Raw genomic sequence first — 19065 nt, 5'->3', positions numbered from 1 at the left:
CGCCCGTCACTCCTGCCACATGCCGGGGCCCGCCGCTCAGACCCCGGGCCGGCGGGACCGGCCCCCTCCTAACAAGCTCTCCGCTGAAGCGTCGCACTCTCCCCACCGCGGGTTATATGAGCCACACGCCGAGTTCCCGCCAGGACTTCGGGCCATAGGAGCCAATGGGTATCGTGTGGCATTATATCTTTGTCGTGGAAGTGTCCCGGGGGACTTTTTGTTTTTTTTTTTTTTTTAACTGTATTATTAGCAGCATGGTTTTGTGGCTTGGAAACCTCCACCCTGCAGAGCTCCGTGCCGCGGGAGACGTTTCAGGGTCACTTCAGAGAGGGCAGTGCCGACGTGTAGGTCTCTGAAAGCGGTGCCCTGTCTATCGTCGATAGCAGAGTCCGAGAGAAAAGTTAAGGGGAAACTGATGTCGTGAGAGGGGACATTTCGGGTTGGGGCGTTGCCACAGGGGCACTTGGACGGCAGCTGAGCCCCCGGAACCGTGTGTGGAGAGCCTCCCTCCTGTCCTTTGCTCCCGACTCGTCACTCGGTGCTCGTCCCCCGGGCACGCTTCCCACCCTCTTCCTCCTTCACACACACACACCTACATCTCAGAGGGCGTTAGAAAATTCCAGCCGCAAGCAGGCTGGCGTTTCCGGAACGCGGCCTTCTCCTCCTTCGTCCCCACTGCGAAGCAACATGCCGTTCACCTGGGGACTCTGGAACAGTGTTTGGGTCCCTCCGAGGAACCAGGAACCCTGCACTGGCAGCGGAGGGCCGGTGGTTAACTCCCTGAGTGCCGCCGCTGAGCTCGCGGCGTCTTCCCTTTGAGACCCCACAAGGGAGCAGAAAAGCCACCTCCCCTTCTAGCCGGGGCTGGTGATTCCGCTCAGCTCACGCCGCCGGAGCAGGCGGGAGGCCGCCTTTTCCCCTTCCTGTCTTTCCTTCCCTCCCCTCCAAAGGCACAGAGGCTTAATGATTAACACCACTTACCGCAGGTTCCTCTAATAATGCCACGAGAGGGAGTGGCATGGGCCGGGGCCGGGAGCAAACACGGAGATCTCTGCCTTAATTTACCCTTTCGATCCCCGAGCCTGGCCCGGCGGCTGCGTCCTTCCTCCCCGCGGCCCGTGTCCCTGAGCCGCCGCTCCCAAGTCGTCACAGAGCCGGATCCTATCTGCGCGCGCCTCTCAAGTTTGGTTTTAATTAGGCCGTCAAGAAAAGAAAAATTAACGGCTGAGGTCTGGGTAGTGAGGGGATGGGCTCATTTTCCTTAAAATAATCGTTGAAAAGACCTATGGGTCTCAGGTAGCACACGAGAACTCGGAAAGATAAACCCACTCCCCTTCGGGGAGCACCCGGCCAGGGAATGTCGTTTGTATAATGAAACTTCTTTCTTCCAAAAGGTTTTAAAAACCTGGATTGCTTTCCCCCTCCCCCCGCCCGCCCGCCCCCACCGGGCCCCCTGATCTTAAAATAAGCCGGGTCCACATCTCCCTAATAATTCATCAAACATTTGTGGGCTAATTGCTTTCCACACATAATGGTCTAGCATCAAATATCTGACTTTTCATACTCTCTGCTGTCACAGTCATCCCCCAGCCCCCCAACGGCCGCCCCCTCCCCAGCTAAACTCAGAATCGCACAGAAAGAAAATGCAAAATCGTTCCTCGCTAAGATAATTATCATAAAAATCTTTTCTCCCGGCCCCAGCTAAACGCAGAGGCCCCTTATCGCGGCAGGAATTTGGAGTGGGTTCTCCAGCGCTTTTGAGCCTCCGGTCTGGTCCATTGCCATGCAGATACCGCATAATTGTGTCCCCCTCGGCTCTCTGAAGCCATTAGGCACCGATTTATTTTTCTGTCACATTCCTGCCTTGTGAAGTTGCGGACGGGACTTCACACAGACAGGCGGGGTGTGGATGTGACACGCACAGCATGGGCTGCCGTGGCCCGGGCCCGGTGTGGTTTGGGTAGCACACGGAGCGTCCGCCAGATTCGGAGCTGACTCACAATTTTTCGTGCTGCTGTTGCGGGCGGGGGCCTTTGGCGGGGACAGCGTTCGGGTATCGCGGCAGACACGGGGGCCCCTGGGTGCCGGCCCACCGGGGGCCGAGGGCGCCGGTCTGGTGGATCCCGGCCTGGAAATGCTCTTTGAAAGCCGCGGCTTTGGAAAGAAACGCAGTTCCAGCCTCCCTGCAAGGGACTCAGAGCACAGGGACGCCACGTTCAGGTTCATTCAGTAGTTGCGGCGACTTTTTATTTCGTGCTTATTCTTTTTCCCTTGCGGGAAAGCTTCTTGATCTTGGGAGAAAATAAGGAAAATCATTTCCATTCCAGTATGCTTTTCTTTCGAGAAAGGCTTAAAAGTGTTAACTTCGCTCCCCCTTCCAAAGAAGTCGCAAGGATGCAGTGACTTGTATATAAAGCGTATGAGGAATGTGATAGAATGTAACGTAACATTATATGATATGCTATAAGTGTAGTATAATGTGACATAACACAACAACATGATATAATACAACGTAACACAATATAACCAGAATATAACCTATCCTTTTGGTGTTTTTTCACGTGGGGTTATTTGCGCCAGGCCCTGGGACCCACATGGCTGCGTGCATCCTTTGTGGCCCGTGCAGCGTGCCCCGGACGTGTGCGCTCAACGCCCGCCTTACCTGCGTGGGAGATGCTGGGACACCTGTCCACGCCACGGCACGGGGCGTGGGGGACTGAGGCTTAGACATGTCCGGTGTCCGTCTCTGTCCTTCAACCAGGGCAAACGTGGGTCCGTGGAGGGATGAGGGGGCAGGGAAAGAGGGCGACATGTATCTCCAGTCAGTTCCGTGGCCTCTAGGAGGTCCTCAAACGCCGTCAGAGTGAGAATCGGGCAGGATTTTCATTTTAAATCCAAATTCCAGATCAACACTGAGAGAGTGGGTTGGTTGATGCTATGGGCGGGTGGGGTCGGCCTTTCTTCTCGTATTTGTTGTCAAATTTCAAACTTCTGGGACTGTTCCCAGTTGGGTCCAGAAAGAATAAACTACAGACTGGCGTTTCTAACTTACTCATGGCGCCGGTGGTGGTGGGAGGGCCCCAGGAAGTCAGAACAAACCCACAGGGGCCGTTTCTGTGGGGTCCGTGCATCCGGCCCCGTTGTGAAATGGGGCTCTCGGTCCTCAGATGTAGAGGAAAGCCACATGTGTTCAGTCGAGGCGGGCCTGCAGGAGACGCCAGGGCGAGCCCAGCTCTCGCGGCCCGTTCGGTGCTCTCCCCGGGCCGCACACGGCGGGACTCCGCCACCCTGCCTCCGGGGCCCCGCCCGGTGCTGAGGCTCCAGTTACACGGCTCTGCCCCCTCCTCCCCGGGCGCCCTGGGCCGGCCATTCCGTCTGTCCCGGCCTCCGTTTCCCAGTTATAAATCGGGGGTAAGAATATTCTCCCCCCGGCAGCGCGTGGATTGGCACGAGCCTTAGATCCGCGAACACCGGGAAATTCCTATGGCAGCGCCTGCTGCGTGGGGGCTCCCAGACCTCCAGGGTCCCCATCGCCGTCCACGGCCCTTCCCGCGGACGCTCCGGTTCTCCCTCAAAGGCGATGCTTTAGAGACGCGCGGGGATGATGGCGCGGTGATGTGCACCCTCCCTGCGCCCCTCCCCCTCCCCGGACTCCACCCTGGCACCCAGGGGGCCCGCCCAGTGCCCGCATGGGTTTTGTGCCAGCGCCTTCTCTGACTTGGTGCTCCGGGCGGCCCCGGGCCCCGCCGTCCCTATCCTCCCGCCCCTTGGTCTGCCCCTCGCAGGAACGGGGGCCTGCCCTGGTCTTTGTGTTTGCAGACGCACTGAAGGGTCACTGGGGCGGCCGCCCTCCCTGCCTCCTCCAGCCCCCGGTCTGCGGTTGGTGTGGACCGGCTGGCCTTGCCTCCTCCTGGTCCGTTTCGCAGCTCGCCATGCGTCTGCCGCCCTTCGGGGAGGTGTTTGGGGCAGAGCCTTCGCGGCCTCAGAGGCCCACACGGGGGCCCCGCCAGTCTCTCGCCCGGAGCAGGGCTGGGTGCTGTAACTCGACTCCCTGACCCAGACAAGCGAGAGCTGCTTGTCCCCATCTGTGTTGAATTCCTCCAAACGAACACTTTCTCGACAGCCCGCTCTGGTCGGTGGGCAGGCCGGCAGGCCCGGACGGTGCGTCAGACCAGCACTGGAGCCCGCCCGGCCTGTCCGCAGGGCCCCTCTCGGCAGCACCCCCCCCCCCCGTCACCCAGATGTCTGCCTCCACGCAAAGATGTGGACAGAAGTCACATTTGTGCACCTGAGGGGGTCGTCCAAGGCCTCGGATCCAGCTCCCACGGAGCCTGCCCCTTGGGTGTCGGGGAGTGGGGGCCTCCAGGTGCCACCGGTGGGGATGCCAGGTGTGACCACACACCGGGAGCGGTGCCTCCAACGTTAGTCTCAGGGAAGCTTCTGGTCGGGAACAGGTGGCCCGCCCTCTCTCCTGACCCCCTGTCCGGGCTGCAGAGCACCCCCTCCCTGTCCTTAGCACTCTGAGATGTTTCCGGTGGTCTCTCTGACATGGGAGGGGGCGTGCCTGTGCCCCCACCTCCCTGCGTCCTTGACTTCCACGCCCCTCGGGGGCAGGCCATTTGGGTCAGCTTATTAAGGCTGAGCTCTGCACAAGCTTGTACACACACACACACACACACAGAAGCACAGGCACACATGTCCACACTCCAACACACGGTCACAGGCACACACAGAGGCTCACTCTTGCACACATATACCTGTTTACCCACACACGTTCACACAAACACACACGAAGCCACGCACAGAAATACAGCCACATAGCACACGCACAACTGCACACAACCAAACATTCACACACGTGTGCACTCACACGTACATATGTGCACATGCACTCACTCTTAACATGCACAACACATGCCAACCGTGTGCACAAATGTGTGCACAGAAACAGACATTGGCACGTGCAGAGCAAGCGTGCACGTTAACGCCCACACACACGTGCACAGGTGCCCTAACGCCCGGGCGCACTCGTGTGTGAACATGTGCCAGCACACACATTTCCACACGTGTAGCCGCACACGGAAGCACATGCGCGCTCTGGCGCGCGCACACGAGTACGCACGCACACCAACACAAACAAGTGTGGATGCACAAATATCTTTACACGTTCACACAGAGGTGCGCAGACAAGGATGCAGATGTGTTCAGATACACACGTTCGTGCACACGCACACTCACAGCCGCACACCCGTGCACAAGCACACGAGCATGCACACATCCGCTCAGCGCACACGCAGGCACGCTTTCCGACTTGCGTCCCAGCTTTCAGCGCAAGCGTTCCGTCCCGTCCTCGGGCAGGGAGGGGACACGGCGCTGGGGAGAAGCCACTCGCAAGCAGTGGCCCGGGTGGGGGCTCGGGGATGGGCCCAGAGGACGTCTCCGCCAGGAAATTTACGGCTTTGAGCGGGTTGTTTGGCTTGGCACGGTGGTCAGGATGCCGCCTCGTAAACTTAATAATAGCTGCCCCCCTTTTAATTTGTTTGACCTTGACGACAGTAATTTACAATATGCATTAGAGCTCTGTCTTCTTTTTTCCCCTGATTCATAAACAAACCACTTGGCCAGCTTCCTTCTCTGCTCCCAAGCGCAGGGCCTTCTGGAGCCCGGCGTGGCCTCCTGCCACGCGGGGTGGGGCCCGGTGTTTCTCGGCATTTCTGATGGTGCGGACACAGGGTCCCCTCGGTCCCCAGGTCCCCGGGGCGGCCGCACCCGGCCCGGGATGAGGGCGGAAAGGAAGCAGGAGCGGGAGCGGCCGGTGTGGGAAGCGGGGCCCGCCGCCCCCACCCCCAACGCCCCCTCTCGGGCCCGGAGCCTGGGCCCCGTCTCGCGCTCCCCACGGACCTCCCACCCTCTGTCCCTAGCAGGGGAGCCCACGTTCCGCTGCGACGCCTGTGACGAGCTCTTCCAGTCCAAGCTGGACCTGCGGCGCCACAAGAAGTACGCGTGCGGCTCCGTGGGGGCCACGCTCTACGAGGGCCTGGGCGAGGAGCTCAAGCCGGAGGGGCTCGGCGGTGGGGGCGGCGAGCAGGCCCACGAGTGTAAGGACTGCGAACGGATGTTCCCCAACAAGTACAGGTGCGGCTGCCCCCCATCCCCCCAGGCCTCTTCCCCTCCCCCCGCACCCCCCCTTGTCCTCCCCGCTCCGCACCCCCTCACTGCCCCCCAGACCCCCCAAGCTGGTCAGCAGAGCCAGCTGACCCTGGGACCACAGCTGGGACCTCTGCCCTCAGCCCTGTCCACACCGATGAGCCGAGAGAGCCTTAGGGACAGGGGGAGACCAGCGTCCCCTCCAGTGTGGCTCACCTCGGGGCAGGTACCCCTCCCTGCCCACTCATCTGTCACTACACACAGCGTGGCCCATGAGCTGGTGGCTGCAGGCCACGGGTGCTCCCGGCTCTGACCCCTGGCCGGTGCCCCCCACCCCCGGGAGATCCGCGTGGTCGGTAGAGATATTTCTGGCCCTGCCATTCTGCAGTCAGGGCTGAGCCTTGGAGACAGACCACGGGGAAGGCGAGAAATGCAGGCCAGACCCCGAGACGTGCAGGGCTCAAGCCCCAAGGCCACTCCCGTAGCAAGGCCCAAGACCAGGACGGCAGGATGGCAACACCCTGCTGTCCCGGGGTCCGTGCGGTGCCCCGGACCCTCTGCACACACAGACCACTCCTCACACGGTGGGCGGGAGCTGGCGGCTCAAGGCCGCCCGGGGGTCCCTCATCCCCCACCCCGGGCACCGGCCTCTGCTCCAGGGATGGAACCCACCTGTCCTGGGAGGTTTCGCAGGCGTGGGCACGGTACACCAGGCCCGCCATGTGACGGCCGGACGTGCTCAGCCTAGAGCAGGCACGAGCTGGCCCTCCCCCTGGGAAGTGGGGGCCCCGAGGACCCCTGGGAGCCCCCCCGGGAAAGACGAGCCTCTGGGCTTTGTGGGGACAGCGTCAGGGCGTGCGGTCCCAGCGCTCCTGCGAGAAGCGTGACGACTCGTCCGAGGTGGGCCCCTCCTCCGACCTTTGAGAATCTCCCCAGGACAGCCCTGCACGGTCAGAGCAAAGCCCCGTCGGGTCACTGACTGGCTGTGCTATTGCTGGGAACCGAACGCCAATCCCACCGTGGGCTCCCCGGGGATGGGAAACCCTCCACCCTGAACAGATGACTAAGAAAATGAGCGTTGGGGCAAATCCCAACTGAGACCCTGGGCGGTAAGCGCTGCTCAAGAGGGTCCGTGTTTTCTTTACATAAACACATAAATCACAATTAACAACAGGGAAAAAGATACAATCTGCCAGCGCTCGAGAACCAAGCGTTTCTGATGTAAATGGATGGCTGGGCCCCGTAATTAACGGGCCGTGATGTATTACTGCTCTGCTCACGGAGATTAACGGTCACACCTGGGACAGGAGGCGAGCCAGGACGTCCCCCCCCCCCCCCCGAGAGGAGGGGTGAGGAGTGGCTCCTGCGTCCAGGCGCAGTTGCCCCTTCCCGGCGGCTGTGTCCTCCCCACCTTCGGGGACCCACCCGCTCACCCCCGTCCCGCCCCCTCGGTGTGTGCCAGGCGGGTAGGCCGGGCGTGGCCTTGGGTCTCCCGGGCCTCGCCCCCACTCCGGGGCTCTCGGCGGTGCTGGCGGCTTCTGCGCCCCTTGTCTGAGGTCAGCCTCAAGGTTAAGGTTGCCCCGAGGGGCAGCGAGGAGCTGTGAGCCGGGGTCCTGCCCTGCCGCCGGCCGCCTGGAGGAGACGTTTGCACGAGGGCCTGAGCTCTGTCCGCGCAGCGCTTCCTCCCCGTGGGATGTGGGAGGGCCGTCTCCGCCCTCCGTCCTGCTGGCCCGTCCAGAGAGGGGGCGGACAGACGCGCTGCCCGCCGGGACTCACTCCCGTCTCTGGGCGGGGGGCGGTGGGGACGGGAGGGGCCGCGGCCGGGCGGGGCGGTGGGCAGGCCCCCCGGTGACCCCAGCCCCCTGTCCGCGTGCAGCCTGGAGCAGCACATGGTCGTGCACACGGAGGAGCGGGAGTACAAGTGTGACCAGTGCCCCAAGGCCTTCAACTGGAAGTCCAACCTCATTCGCCACCAGATGTCCCACGACAGTGGCAAGCGCTTCGAATGTGAAAACTGTGTGAAGGTAACGCGCCCGCCGCCCCCGCCCGTGCCCCCCACACGCGTGCGGACGGAGGGTGCAAATAAGACACCGGGAGCCCTCTGGGGCTCTCGGTTTACCGGGGACGGAGGAAGGGCAGCGGGAGGGGGCGCAGGGAGACCCGACCCCGCGCCCTCCAGGGCGGGCTCCTGCCCCCCACCCGCCAGCGCGTCGTCAGAGCGCTTCGGGTCGGCCACGCTTTCCGAGCGCATGCCCGGAGCGTCCCCCCCCCCCCCCCCGGCCACCGCTCCCCCAGGCATTACCGCTGAGGGGACAGTCTGGCGGACACGGGCAGCTCACCCCGGGCCGTCCAGCGGGTCACCGCGACGGCAGAGACCCCTCCCGGCCAGGCTCGGCGCAGGGGGCAGAGCAGCGGTGAGACCCGCCCCCCGCCCCCCGACCCGGCGGCCAGAACTGGGCCCACAGGGGAGCGAGCAAAGGTGTCTGTCCCCCCAGGTGTTCACAGACCCCAGCAACCTCCAGCGGCACATCCGCTCCCAGCACGTGGGCGCCCGGGCCCACGCCTGCCCCGACTGCGGGAAGACGTTCGCCACGTCCTCGGGCCTCAAGCAGCACAAGCACATCCACAGCACCGTCAAACCTTTCATATGTAAGTGGTCCCCCAGCCCGGCCGCCCCGCTCTCCCTACTCTCCTCTGCACTCACACCCCGGCCGGAGCTCTGCGAGGCATGAAAATGCCGGTGACGCTCACTGAGTTCTGCTCATCCCCACAGAGGCCTTTAGGGAGCCCGGCCTGGGTCCCCAGCACTGTCGGGACAGCAGGTGGCGGCCGTAAGTGCCCCTGTCCTCACGGAGCTTACACGCCGTGGAGGAGATAGAGGCTAGACCAGATGAACGATGAGGGCACGTGCGTCCGGCCTATCAGCCCAGACGGGGGCGCAGGCTTAGGAGGCTCTCCGAGTGTCCAGGGTGGCCCAGGCGGGCGCTGGTCCCGTGAGTGCAGGGGGGCCAGGACGGCTTGTGAAACGAGAGGCTTTCTGGTGGACGCCTGGCGGACGGGCGGGTGTGAGGGGGCCCCTGCGGGGGACGGAGGTGCTTGGGACGGGAACTGGGAGCACAGAGGCCTTGAGGCTGGCGTGTGTGGGGGAGTAAGTGAGGGGGACTAAGAGGAGAGGGGCCACGGGTCCCAAGGGCCAGGTCGTGGGGACTTTGTGAGCCAGCGTAGGGTCACCACCCTTATTCTCAAGGAGTTTGGAAGCCACGGAAGATTCCTCTCCACCTGGCAGCGTGCTGAGTTATTCACACGAGACTGTGCTCGGCCATCACGTCAAGTGATTTGCACTGTCGCCAATCACACAAATTGCACTCAGCACCCATCCACACGGACCGTGCAGTCGTCACCCACACGGACTGTGCAGTCGTCACCCACACGGACTGTGCAGTCGTCACCCACACGGACTGTGCAGTCGTCACCCACATCGACTGTGCAGTCATCACCCACAGGGACTGTGCAGTCGTCACCCACAGGGACTGTGCAGTCGTCACCCACACGGACTGTGCAGTCGTCACCCACACGGACTGTGCAGTCGTCACCCACATCGACTGTGCAGTAATCACCCACATCGACTGTGCAGTCGTCACCCACATCGACTGTGCAGTCGTCACCCACACGGACTGTGCAGTCGTCACCCACAGGGACTGTGCAGTCATCACCCACACGAACTGTGCAGTCGTCACCCACATCAACTGTGCAGTCGTCACCCACAGGGACTGTGCAGTCGTCACCCACATCGACTGTGCAGTCATCACCCACATCGACTCTGCAGTCATCACCCACACGGACTGTGCAGTCATCACCTACATCGACTGTGCAGCCATCACCCACATCCACTGCGCAGTAATCACCCACACAGACTGTGCAGTCATCACCCACATCGACTCTGCAGTCATCACCCACACGGACTGTGCAGTCATCACCTACATCGACTGTGCAGCCATCACCCACATCCACTGCGCAGTAATCACCCACACAGACTGTGCAGTCATCACCCACACAAACTGTGCAGTCATCACCCACACCGACTGTGCAGTCATCACCCACAGGGACTGTGCAGTCATCACCCACACAAACTGTGCAGTCATCACCCACATCGACTCTGCAGTCATCACCCACACGGACTGTGCAGTCATCACCCACATCGACTGTGCAGTCATCACCCACAGGGACTGTGCAGTCGTCACCCACAGGGACTGTGCAGTCATCACCCACATCGACTCTGCAGTCGTCACCCACACGGACTGTGCAGTCATCACCCACATCGACTGTGCAGTCGTCACCCACAGGGACTGTGCAGTCGTCACCCACATCGACTCTGCAGTCATCACCCACACAAACTGTGCAGTCATCACCCACATCGACTCTGCAGTCATCACCCACACGGACTGTGCAGTCGTCACCCACATCGACTGTGCAGTCATCACCCACAAGAACTGTGCAGCCATCACCCACACTGACCGTGCAGTCATCAACCACACGGACTGTGCAGTCGTCGCCCACACGGACTGTGCAGTCCTCACCCACATCAACTGTGCAGTCATCACCCACACGGACTGTGCAGAGTCCTCACCCACACGAAATGTACAGTCATCACCCACATCAACTCTGCAGTCATCACCCACACGGACTGTGCAGTCGTCACCCACGTGACCTGTGCAGAGTTATCACCAGAATTGCCTGGACTCATCATCCACATGGGATTGCATGGGGTCAGCATTTCACACACACGATCTCATAGCACCCTTCAGGGCCACACTGTCTCCTAGTGGCAGAGAAGGAAACTGAGGCTTGCAGACGTTAGGGGAGCAGGTGCTCAGGGCCACGCTGCAGAGCCTGGATTCTAGCCCAGGCCTGGCCCTTGACCCTGGGCTGGGGGGTGGAGCCTCTCAGACCCCACAACACCGGTGTGAGGAAGAGGAACTCTGGGAGCTTGAGGACTGGGGGCTGGGGGACGTCTCAGCGATGCTGTTCTGGTGTGGGACACCCAGGGCTGACCAGCCGGTCAGGCCTTTGTCGGGTGGCTGGGGCTGTGCCCTCCTCCTGCTGCTGTCCCCAGCCCAAGCTTCCAGCTGCCCTGCTAGAGATGACCCAGACACCAGCCTTCCTCGGCCGCTCAGCCCCCCAGTCACCTGCAGGTCCTGGATGGAGACCTGTGCGCCCTGGGGTGCACCAGTGGTTCCCCCTGGGGGGGGGGTCAGGAAGAGGCGAGCGGGTGTGAGTGGGAGCCAGGGGCTGGGACTTGGTGACGGGAGGTATGTGTCCTGCTTTCTGTGGATGAGTGTCCCAGGGAGTCCCACCGTGGGGCATCGAATAGCAGCTCGGAGTTTCTAAATGAGCAGGAAGTCGTGCAGAGGTTCAAAAGCTACCGCCTTTCTGGGCGCGCGGAGAACTCGGCGAAGTCTCCCTGGAGCGTATTTAGTGACAGAAGCTCCAGGGACCGTAGGTCTCTGCCACCGTTCGCACCGCCTGCACGGACTCCCCGTGTGGGTGGGCAGGGCGTGGGGCAGCCTGGCCGGGCCCCCGGGGCCGCAGCTCCCGCGACCGGCTTGCCTGCACACACACGTGCCTCAGATAGGGTGGCACACGCTTGGGAAGTGGCACATAAGTGTGGCTTTGCACGTCCTCCAAACCCCGGCAGAGCCTCCTTCGGCCCGTGGTAAAGGCCGTGTTGGGCTTGGAAAGGCGAACCCGCAAACGAGCGAGGAGGGGCGCAGACAGCGCGCGCCGGTCAGGAAGGACGGGCTGCTTGGAGGGGTGCGGGCTCACGGCAGCGCGGTCACGGGCGTGCCCAGACGGCGTCCACCTGCCGGGCACCCCCTGCGTGGATGCACACGGCAACTGTGGGATCTGCCCAGACGCCCCCAAGCCCTTTCCCCGCTGACCACGCAGGCCGAGGCGGCGTGGCCTCCCAGGGTGCCTCCTGCCCCGCGGAGCGGAGCGTGTGCTGGCTGTTTGGGAGGGCGGTGTCGGGCACGCAGGTGGTCAGCCTCCCGTGGGCACTTTCCGGAAAGGGCCCCTCCCTAGAGTGAGTGTCGCGTGGGAGCGCATCCGCGCACACACCCTGCGAGCAAAAGACACGCGGTGGCCAGGGCCACTCTGCACCCCGGCAGGGCCGGGGGGCCCCTCTCACGTCCACCGCGGGCCGCACCGGCTCTGAGCCAGCTGCCAGCGTGCGGGTCCGGCCGCCCCGTGAGGATCTCGGGCCCCCAGGAGGGTCCTCGGTAGCCCCAGCGTCCCTGCCACACCCTCCACCCTGCGAGCAGAGCGGTGGGAGCCGAGGGGCCCGGACTCCCCGCGACCGGGTGCGGGGCCGGCCCTGAGGCCCTGCCGGGAGCTGCCCCGGCGGGTGCGGGGGGGCGTGCGCGAGGCCGGTTCCCAATCTGGGGTTCGTAGCAGCCAGTGATGAGGCACCGGCGAGCCGGGCCGGGGCACAGTGACACGTCACTCGTTCAGCCGGCAAGGGCAGCCCGAGCTGAGGAATGGCCTTGCTCCCCCGAGGCCGGTGGGCGACCCGAGTGTATTTATAGACCGTCTCCTCTGTATCAGCCGCCTCCCAAAAAGGGCAGATTTGATCCAACGAGGCCGCGCTCTTCCCCCCTCGGCCTAGAACACGTCCCGCCACGCCGACGGCCAGGAAGGCAGGGCCTTTAATATAAATAGATACTGCGATGAAAGCGCGCGATAATCCGGGGCCAGAGCCCCCGCGGCAGGAGCAGGACACCAGGCGGCCGAGGATTTGTGTGAACAAGAGACAGGCTGGAATCACTGTTTCCACTGGGGCTGCGTTTAGGGGGCAAATCGTCCTGCAGAGAGAGACACGTGTGCACGTGCGCTCCTCCCTTTCTGGCTAGAAAAACAAGGAAAGAAAGGAAGCAAAGCTGGTGATTCCGTGACAACACTCGACTCACAAGCCATCGGGGAAATGGGGAGACGGGGTCGCCTGGGCCCGGGGTCCTGGTGTTCGGCTCTGGCCAGCAGCGCCCCCTCCTGCCGAGAGCAGAGGCCGGTGTCCCCCAGCCTGAGCCTGGTGCTTCTTCACCCCAACCTCTCGCTCTCTCGAACTCGGAACCAGCCCGTCTCCACGCGGCCCGGCTTGGGCTTCCCTCCCGTGCGCACTTTCCAGCCATCCCCCGACGGTCACTACACACAACCAGGGGACGTGCTCCCACGCCCAGACCCCCTAAGCATCCCCCGAGTGGGCTGGTCCCCCCGAGGCCCCTCTCCCCGGACGGAGAGCAAGAGACTTAATCTGGCAAGTGGGGTTTCCTCTTAGTGGCGGGGACAGTGTCACTGAGGTGGACAGGGTGCAGGTGGGAACCCTGGGGCCCGGGGGGGACTGAAACAGGTGCCTGGGTGGCTGCACACCCGGCAGGGATTCCAGGAGACCTTGGCCCCCACATCACAAACACTCACGTGCACAAACAGCACATGTACCCCACTTTCTCATGGGAAGGTTGAGGCAGGCGCCTGAGACCTGACCGAGTGGGAAGGTGCAGGCAGGTCTCACCAGTGTGTGCCGGTCACCACAGGTCAGCCCCCAGGGTAGGGTGCCCACACACGCTTACATACGTGTGCACACATGCAGGCACACACATACATGCACACGCACACACTCGTGCACACACGTGTGCACAGGTAACACACACTCGTGCAAACACACATGCAGACACACGTGTGTGCACACTCATGGGTGTTCACGCACACAGATACACACTTGTGCAAACACACATGCAGACACACGTGCGTGCACACTCATGGACACTTGTGCACATGCCCACAGAGACATGCAGACACACACGCGTGCACACTCATTGACACAGTGCCCACAGATACATGCACTCGTGCAAACACACACACAGACACGAGCGTGCACACTCATGGACGCTCGTGCACATGTGCCCACAGATACACGCACTCATGCGAACACGCACGCAGACACACGTGCATGCACACTCATGGACACTTGCGCACATGCCCACAGAGACACACACTCGTGCAAACACGCACGCAGACACGCGCGTGCACTCATGGACACTCGTACCCACAGATACACGCACTCGTGCACACATGCGGACACACGCATGCACACTCATTGACACACATGGCCACAGATACACGCACTCGTGCAGACACGCACGTGCACACTCATGGACGCTCGTGCACATGTGCCCACAGATACACTCACTCAAGCAAGCACGCACGCAGACACGCGCGTGCACACTCATTGACACACGTGCCCACAGATACACACTCGTGCAGACACGCGTGTGTGCACACTCATGGATGCTCATGCACCCAGGCCCACAGATACACGCACTCGTGCAAACACACACGCAGACACGCGTGTGTGCACACTCATGGATGCTCATGCACCCAGGCCCACAGATACACGCACTCGTGCAAACACACACGCAGACACGCGTGTGTGCACACTCATGGATGCTCATGCACCCAGGCCCACAGATACACGCACTCGTGCAAACACACACGCAGACACGCGTGTGTGCACACTCATGGATGCTCATGCACATGTGCCCACAGATACACTCACTCAAGCAAGCACGCACGCAGACACGCGCGTGCACACTCATTGACACACGTGCCCACAGATACACACTCGTGCAGACACACACGCAGACACGCGTGTGTGCACACTCATGGATGCTCATGCACCCAGGCCCACAGATACACGCACTCGTGCACACACACACGTGCACACTCATGGACGCTCGTGCACACGTGCCCACAGATACACACACTCGTGCGAACCCACACGCAGACACACGTGCATGCACACACGTGCACACGCGTGTGCTCACGCACACAAGCAGTCTGCTCCCGATCGCGGGGCCCCGCCCCCTCCGCCGCAGGGTTTCCCCGTAATTTCATATCGTTTGTCTTTGCTTTGTGCTGATGTTTTAGGTGAGGTCTGCCACAAATCCTACACGCAGTTCTCCAACCTGTGCCGCCACAAGCGGATGCACGCCGACTGCCGCACGCAGATCAAGTGCAAGGACTGCGGGCAGATGTTCAGCACTACCTCCTCCCTCAACAAGCACCGGCGGTTCTGCGAGGGCAAGAACCATTACCCGCCGGGCGGCATCTTCGCCCCGGGCCTGCCCCTCACCCCCAGCCCCATGATGGACAAGGCGAAGCCGCCCCCCAACCTCAACCACGCCGGCCTGGGCTTCAACGAGTACTTCCCGTCCCGGCCGCACCCGGGCGGCCTGCCCTTCTCCGCGGCGGCCCCCCCGTTCCCCGCGCTGGCCCCGGGCTTCCCGGGCATCTTCCCCCCGTCCCTGTACCCCCGGCCGCCCCTGCTACCTCCCACGCCGCTGCTCAAGAGCCCCCTGAACCACACCCAGGACGCCAAGCTCCCCAGCCCCCTGGGGAACCCGGCCCTGCCCCTCGTCTCCGCCGTGGGCAACAGCGGCCAGGGAGCCACGGCCGCCGCGGGGCCTGAGGACAAGTTCGAGCGCCGCCTGGAGGACTCATACGCCGAGAAGCTCAAGACGCGGGGCAGCGACCTGTCCGACGGCAGCGACTTCGAGGACGTCAACACCACGACCGGGACGGACCTGGACACGACCACGGGCACGGGCTCAGACCTGGACAGCGACGTGGACAGCGACCGGGACAAGGCCAAGGACAAGAGCAAGGCGGCCGAGGGCAAGCCCGAGTGCGGGGGCGGCGCGGCGCCCCCGGGCGCCCCGAACAGCGTGGGCGAGGTGCCGGTCTTCTACTCCCAGCACGCCTTTTTCCCGCCGCCCGACGAGCAGCTGCTGGCCGCCTCGGGCGCCGCGGGCGACTCCATCAAGGCCATCGCCTCCATCGCGGAGAAGTACTTTGGCCCCGGCTTCGTGGGCATGCAGGAGAAGAAGCTGGGCTCGCTGCCCTACCACTCTGTGTTCCCCTTCCAGTTCCTGCCCAACTTCCCCCCGGCCCTCTGCCCCTTCGCGGACCGCTCCCTCGCCCACAACTTGCTGGTCAAGGCCGAGCCGAGGTCGCCCCGGGACGCCCTCAAGGTGGGCGGCCCCAGCGCCGAGTCCCCCTTCGACCTCACCACCAAACCAAAAGAGGCAAAGCCCGTGCTGGCCGCGCCCAAGGCGCCCCCGGCGCCAGCGTCCGGGGAGGAGCAGCCGCTGGACCTGAGCATCGGTAGCCGCGTCCGAGCCAGCCAGAACGGAGGGGGGCGGGAGCCCCGCAAGAACCACGTCTACGGGGAGCGCAAGCTGGGGGCCGGGGAGGGGCTGCCCAAGGCGTGCCCGGCACAGCTGCCCCAGCAGCCCTCCCTGCACTACGCCAAGCCATCGCCCTTTTTCATGGACCCCATCTACAGGTATTAACATCCCTGCCTTCACCTGCTCTCCCAGAGGGGCCGCCACCGCCCGGCTGGGCGTCTGGGCGTCTGGGCGGGGCCTCCCGGCCGCTCGGGGCTCCCTCTCGCGGACAGCCGCTGGGATCCCCGGCCTCCCCTCGGACCCCACCCGGCCCCGCTGTGTCTCCAGCCGCCTTCTCTGGACCAGCTGTGCCTCCTGCAAAACTCAGACCCTTGCTCTTTCCTCCGCTCCCAGTCCCGGTCCCGAGGCCGCCCTCGTGGCCCCTACCCTGCCCCGGAGCCACAGCTGGGGTTCCTGGTGGCCCGGGAGAAAGCAGAGAAGGAGCCGCTGGTCTCCGGGAGCGGGGGGGAGGGGGGAGGGGGAGGAGGAGGGGGAAGGAGCAGCTTTGGAGGGTCTGCAAAACACCAGCATCCACCTCTCTGATAGCCCTCCCAGTGAGGGCTTTGATCCCCTCAATTGGGGAGCCCCCTCCCCAATTTCTGGGCAGGCTCCGATCAGGTGAGCTTGTTAGGTGGGAGGGGTCCCGCCGCCACCACACGGTGTCCTGCGGGTGCTGGGCAGGCCGAGCCTCGAGGAGAGGGCGGCCTGGGAGGGGGGCCGGGGGGTCCAGGAAGCAGGCGCCAGGCACAGCTGTGGGGCTCAGGCTGCCGAGGCCGATACCGCCGGTGCCCGTGTGTGACAAGCCCGTGCGCACACACACATGTGCGTGTACACCTGGTGTTCAGGGAGCACCAGAGCATGTGGCCGCCTTGAAGGCACAGACGCCTGAGTTCCCCAAGGGGCCACTGTGGCCTGGAGACGGTGTGCGAGTGAGGAGCCCACGTCTGCTGAAGGTGCGCATGGGAGAGAATGACGTCAGAGCACGAGCCCGGGCTGGCCCGGCCTCCCACCCGCTGCACTCAGCACCCGTGGCCCCGGCCGCCTGTGTGTGCGGCCGAGGACTGACGTCGTCACCACAGGAAACGTGGAAAATGCCCCTTTAAGTGTTTGGTGCGGAACACCCCACCCACAGACGGTTTAAGAAAGTTGACCAGACGCTTGCAGAGGAGGGGGTGACTCTCCACCTGCCAAATGCGTCTCCTTAGCTTTCCAGGCCAAACGTGCCCGGCGAAAGGCCTAGAGAGTGCCTGACAGTTCAGTGAGGCTCTCCAGACTGTAGGCACGGCCCTGAGTGCCCCTGGGATGTGCAGAGGACGGCAGGGTGATTGCAGGCTGAGAGACGGGACCTCCCCGTCGGGCCACAGAGCTGGAATCAGCGGGCTGTCAGTTAACTTCTTCCCACCCTGCCCCTGGCCTCCCCGCCCTCTCTTCAGGCCCCCGCTGCGCCCCTCTGCCCCCTCTCACCTGGTTTAGGGCCGCAGGCCTTTTACCGGAAGCTGGGTGAGGCCAAGAAGGGGAAGTCCAATCGGGGCTCCTCTGAGAGCCAGCATACCCCCGGCTCTGGCTGTCAGCCCTGGGGTCCATCAGCCGAGGGAGGGGCTGCCTGGGCCCCAGGTTCGGGCACAGACACCAGCGAAATGCCCTAGGGCAAGCTGGCTCCACATGCCTCCCTGCCACGACCAAGCCCATCAGGACAGACGTGCCGTGTTTGGAGGTCCCTCCCCAGGCCAAGGTGTGGGCGGCTGCGACTGCCCACAAACAGGCCGGGCCCTGGGGCTGGGGGCCAGGGCCCCCCTCCTCTCCTGGGTGACTCCAGCAAGACCCTGCACCGTCCCCCACGGGCCGGCCCCCGGGGCCCGTTCACCCCGAACACGTGACCCCCAATCCTCCGTCCCCCGGGCTGGGCGCACGTGACAGTGCGGTCGGCCGGGCTCAGCTGGCCTTGGATGCTCAGAAACCGGCCTGACACGACTGCCCAGCCTCCTCCCTGGGGTCCCCTGGCTTCAGGGACGATCCACCAACCCCACAGCATCTCGCTCAACGGCCGAGTCCGACACCGCCCAGCTCTGAATAGGGCCTCGGGTAGGCCCCACAGAGCGAGACGCCCTCCAGGCCAGCTTCCCACACGACCAACACCGCCTCTCCGGGGGGAGGCCCTCCACGCCCCCTCCCGCGCCCTCTCCCTCCTGGGCCAGGCCGGCGGGCCTGCGCGGCTCCCGGTGGCCCCTGGGACACTCCCAGGGTGGCCATGCTGTCTCCCTGCGGCTCACCCCTCTCCTTGTGCCATCCGTACATCCTGCTCTGGTCGGCGTCCGGCCGGCTCCCGGCTGTGCAGCACAGCAAGGCCCTGGTGTGGACAAAACGGGAGTGGCTGGTGGGGTTTGCTCAGAGCAGCCGTGTCTGTGTGCAGAGAAGTGGCAGGTCTCCCCAGATGGCACTCTGTGAGTCTCTACCCAGCCCCCCCCCGCCCTGAGGGGACTGAGGCTCCGGCCACTTCCTCTGCTTGTCCTATGATGGGTTGTCACCAGCATCTGGGGAATATTCTAGAATTGTCCTCTCCGGCAGCCATTGTGAGCTTTTCGATAGACCCCACGTGGCAGCCATGGGAGGCCCTGAGGACCCCCTGGGACGGCCGCTGGGT

The 19065-nt window shown here is 63.6% G+C and overlaps 1 protein-coding gene across 1 annotated transcript in view; it reads left to right on the top strand.

Moving 5' to 3' along the window:
* Positions 1-19065, top strand: part of PRDM16 (PR/SET domain 16) — a 46578-nt gene that overhangs the window by 9716 nt on the left and 17797 nt on the right. The window contains 4 exon segments of the mRNA XM_047084246.1: positions 5922-6135; positions 8024-8171; positions 8643-8796; positions 15127-16543. Of these exon segments, the coding sequence (XP_046940202.1) occupies positions 5922-6135; positions 8024-8171; positions 8643-8796; positions 15127-16543 (1933 nt within the window).

The sequence above is a fragment of the Lynx rufus genome, unplaced genomic scaffold, assembly GCF_022079265.1.
Source record: "Lynx rufus isolate CCGP_SWC_20201006 ecotype Redwood Valley unplaced genomic scaffold, mLynRuf1.p SCAF_2, whole genome shotgun sequence".
Taxonomy (NCBI): domain Eukaryota; kingdom Metazoa; phylum Chordata; class Mammalia; order Carnivora; family Felidae; genus Lynx; species Lynx rufus.
Note: the sequence above shows the minus strand (reverse complement) of the source record. Positions and strands in the feature narration are given on the sequence as shown.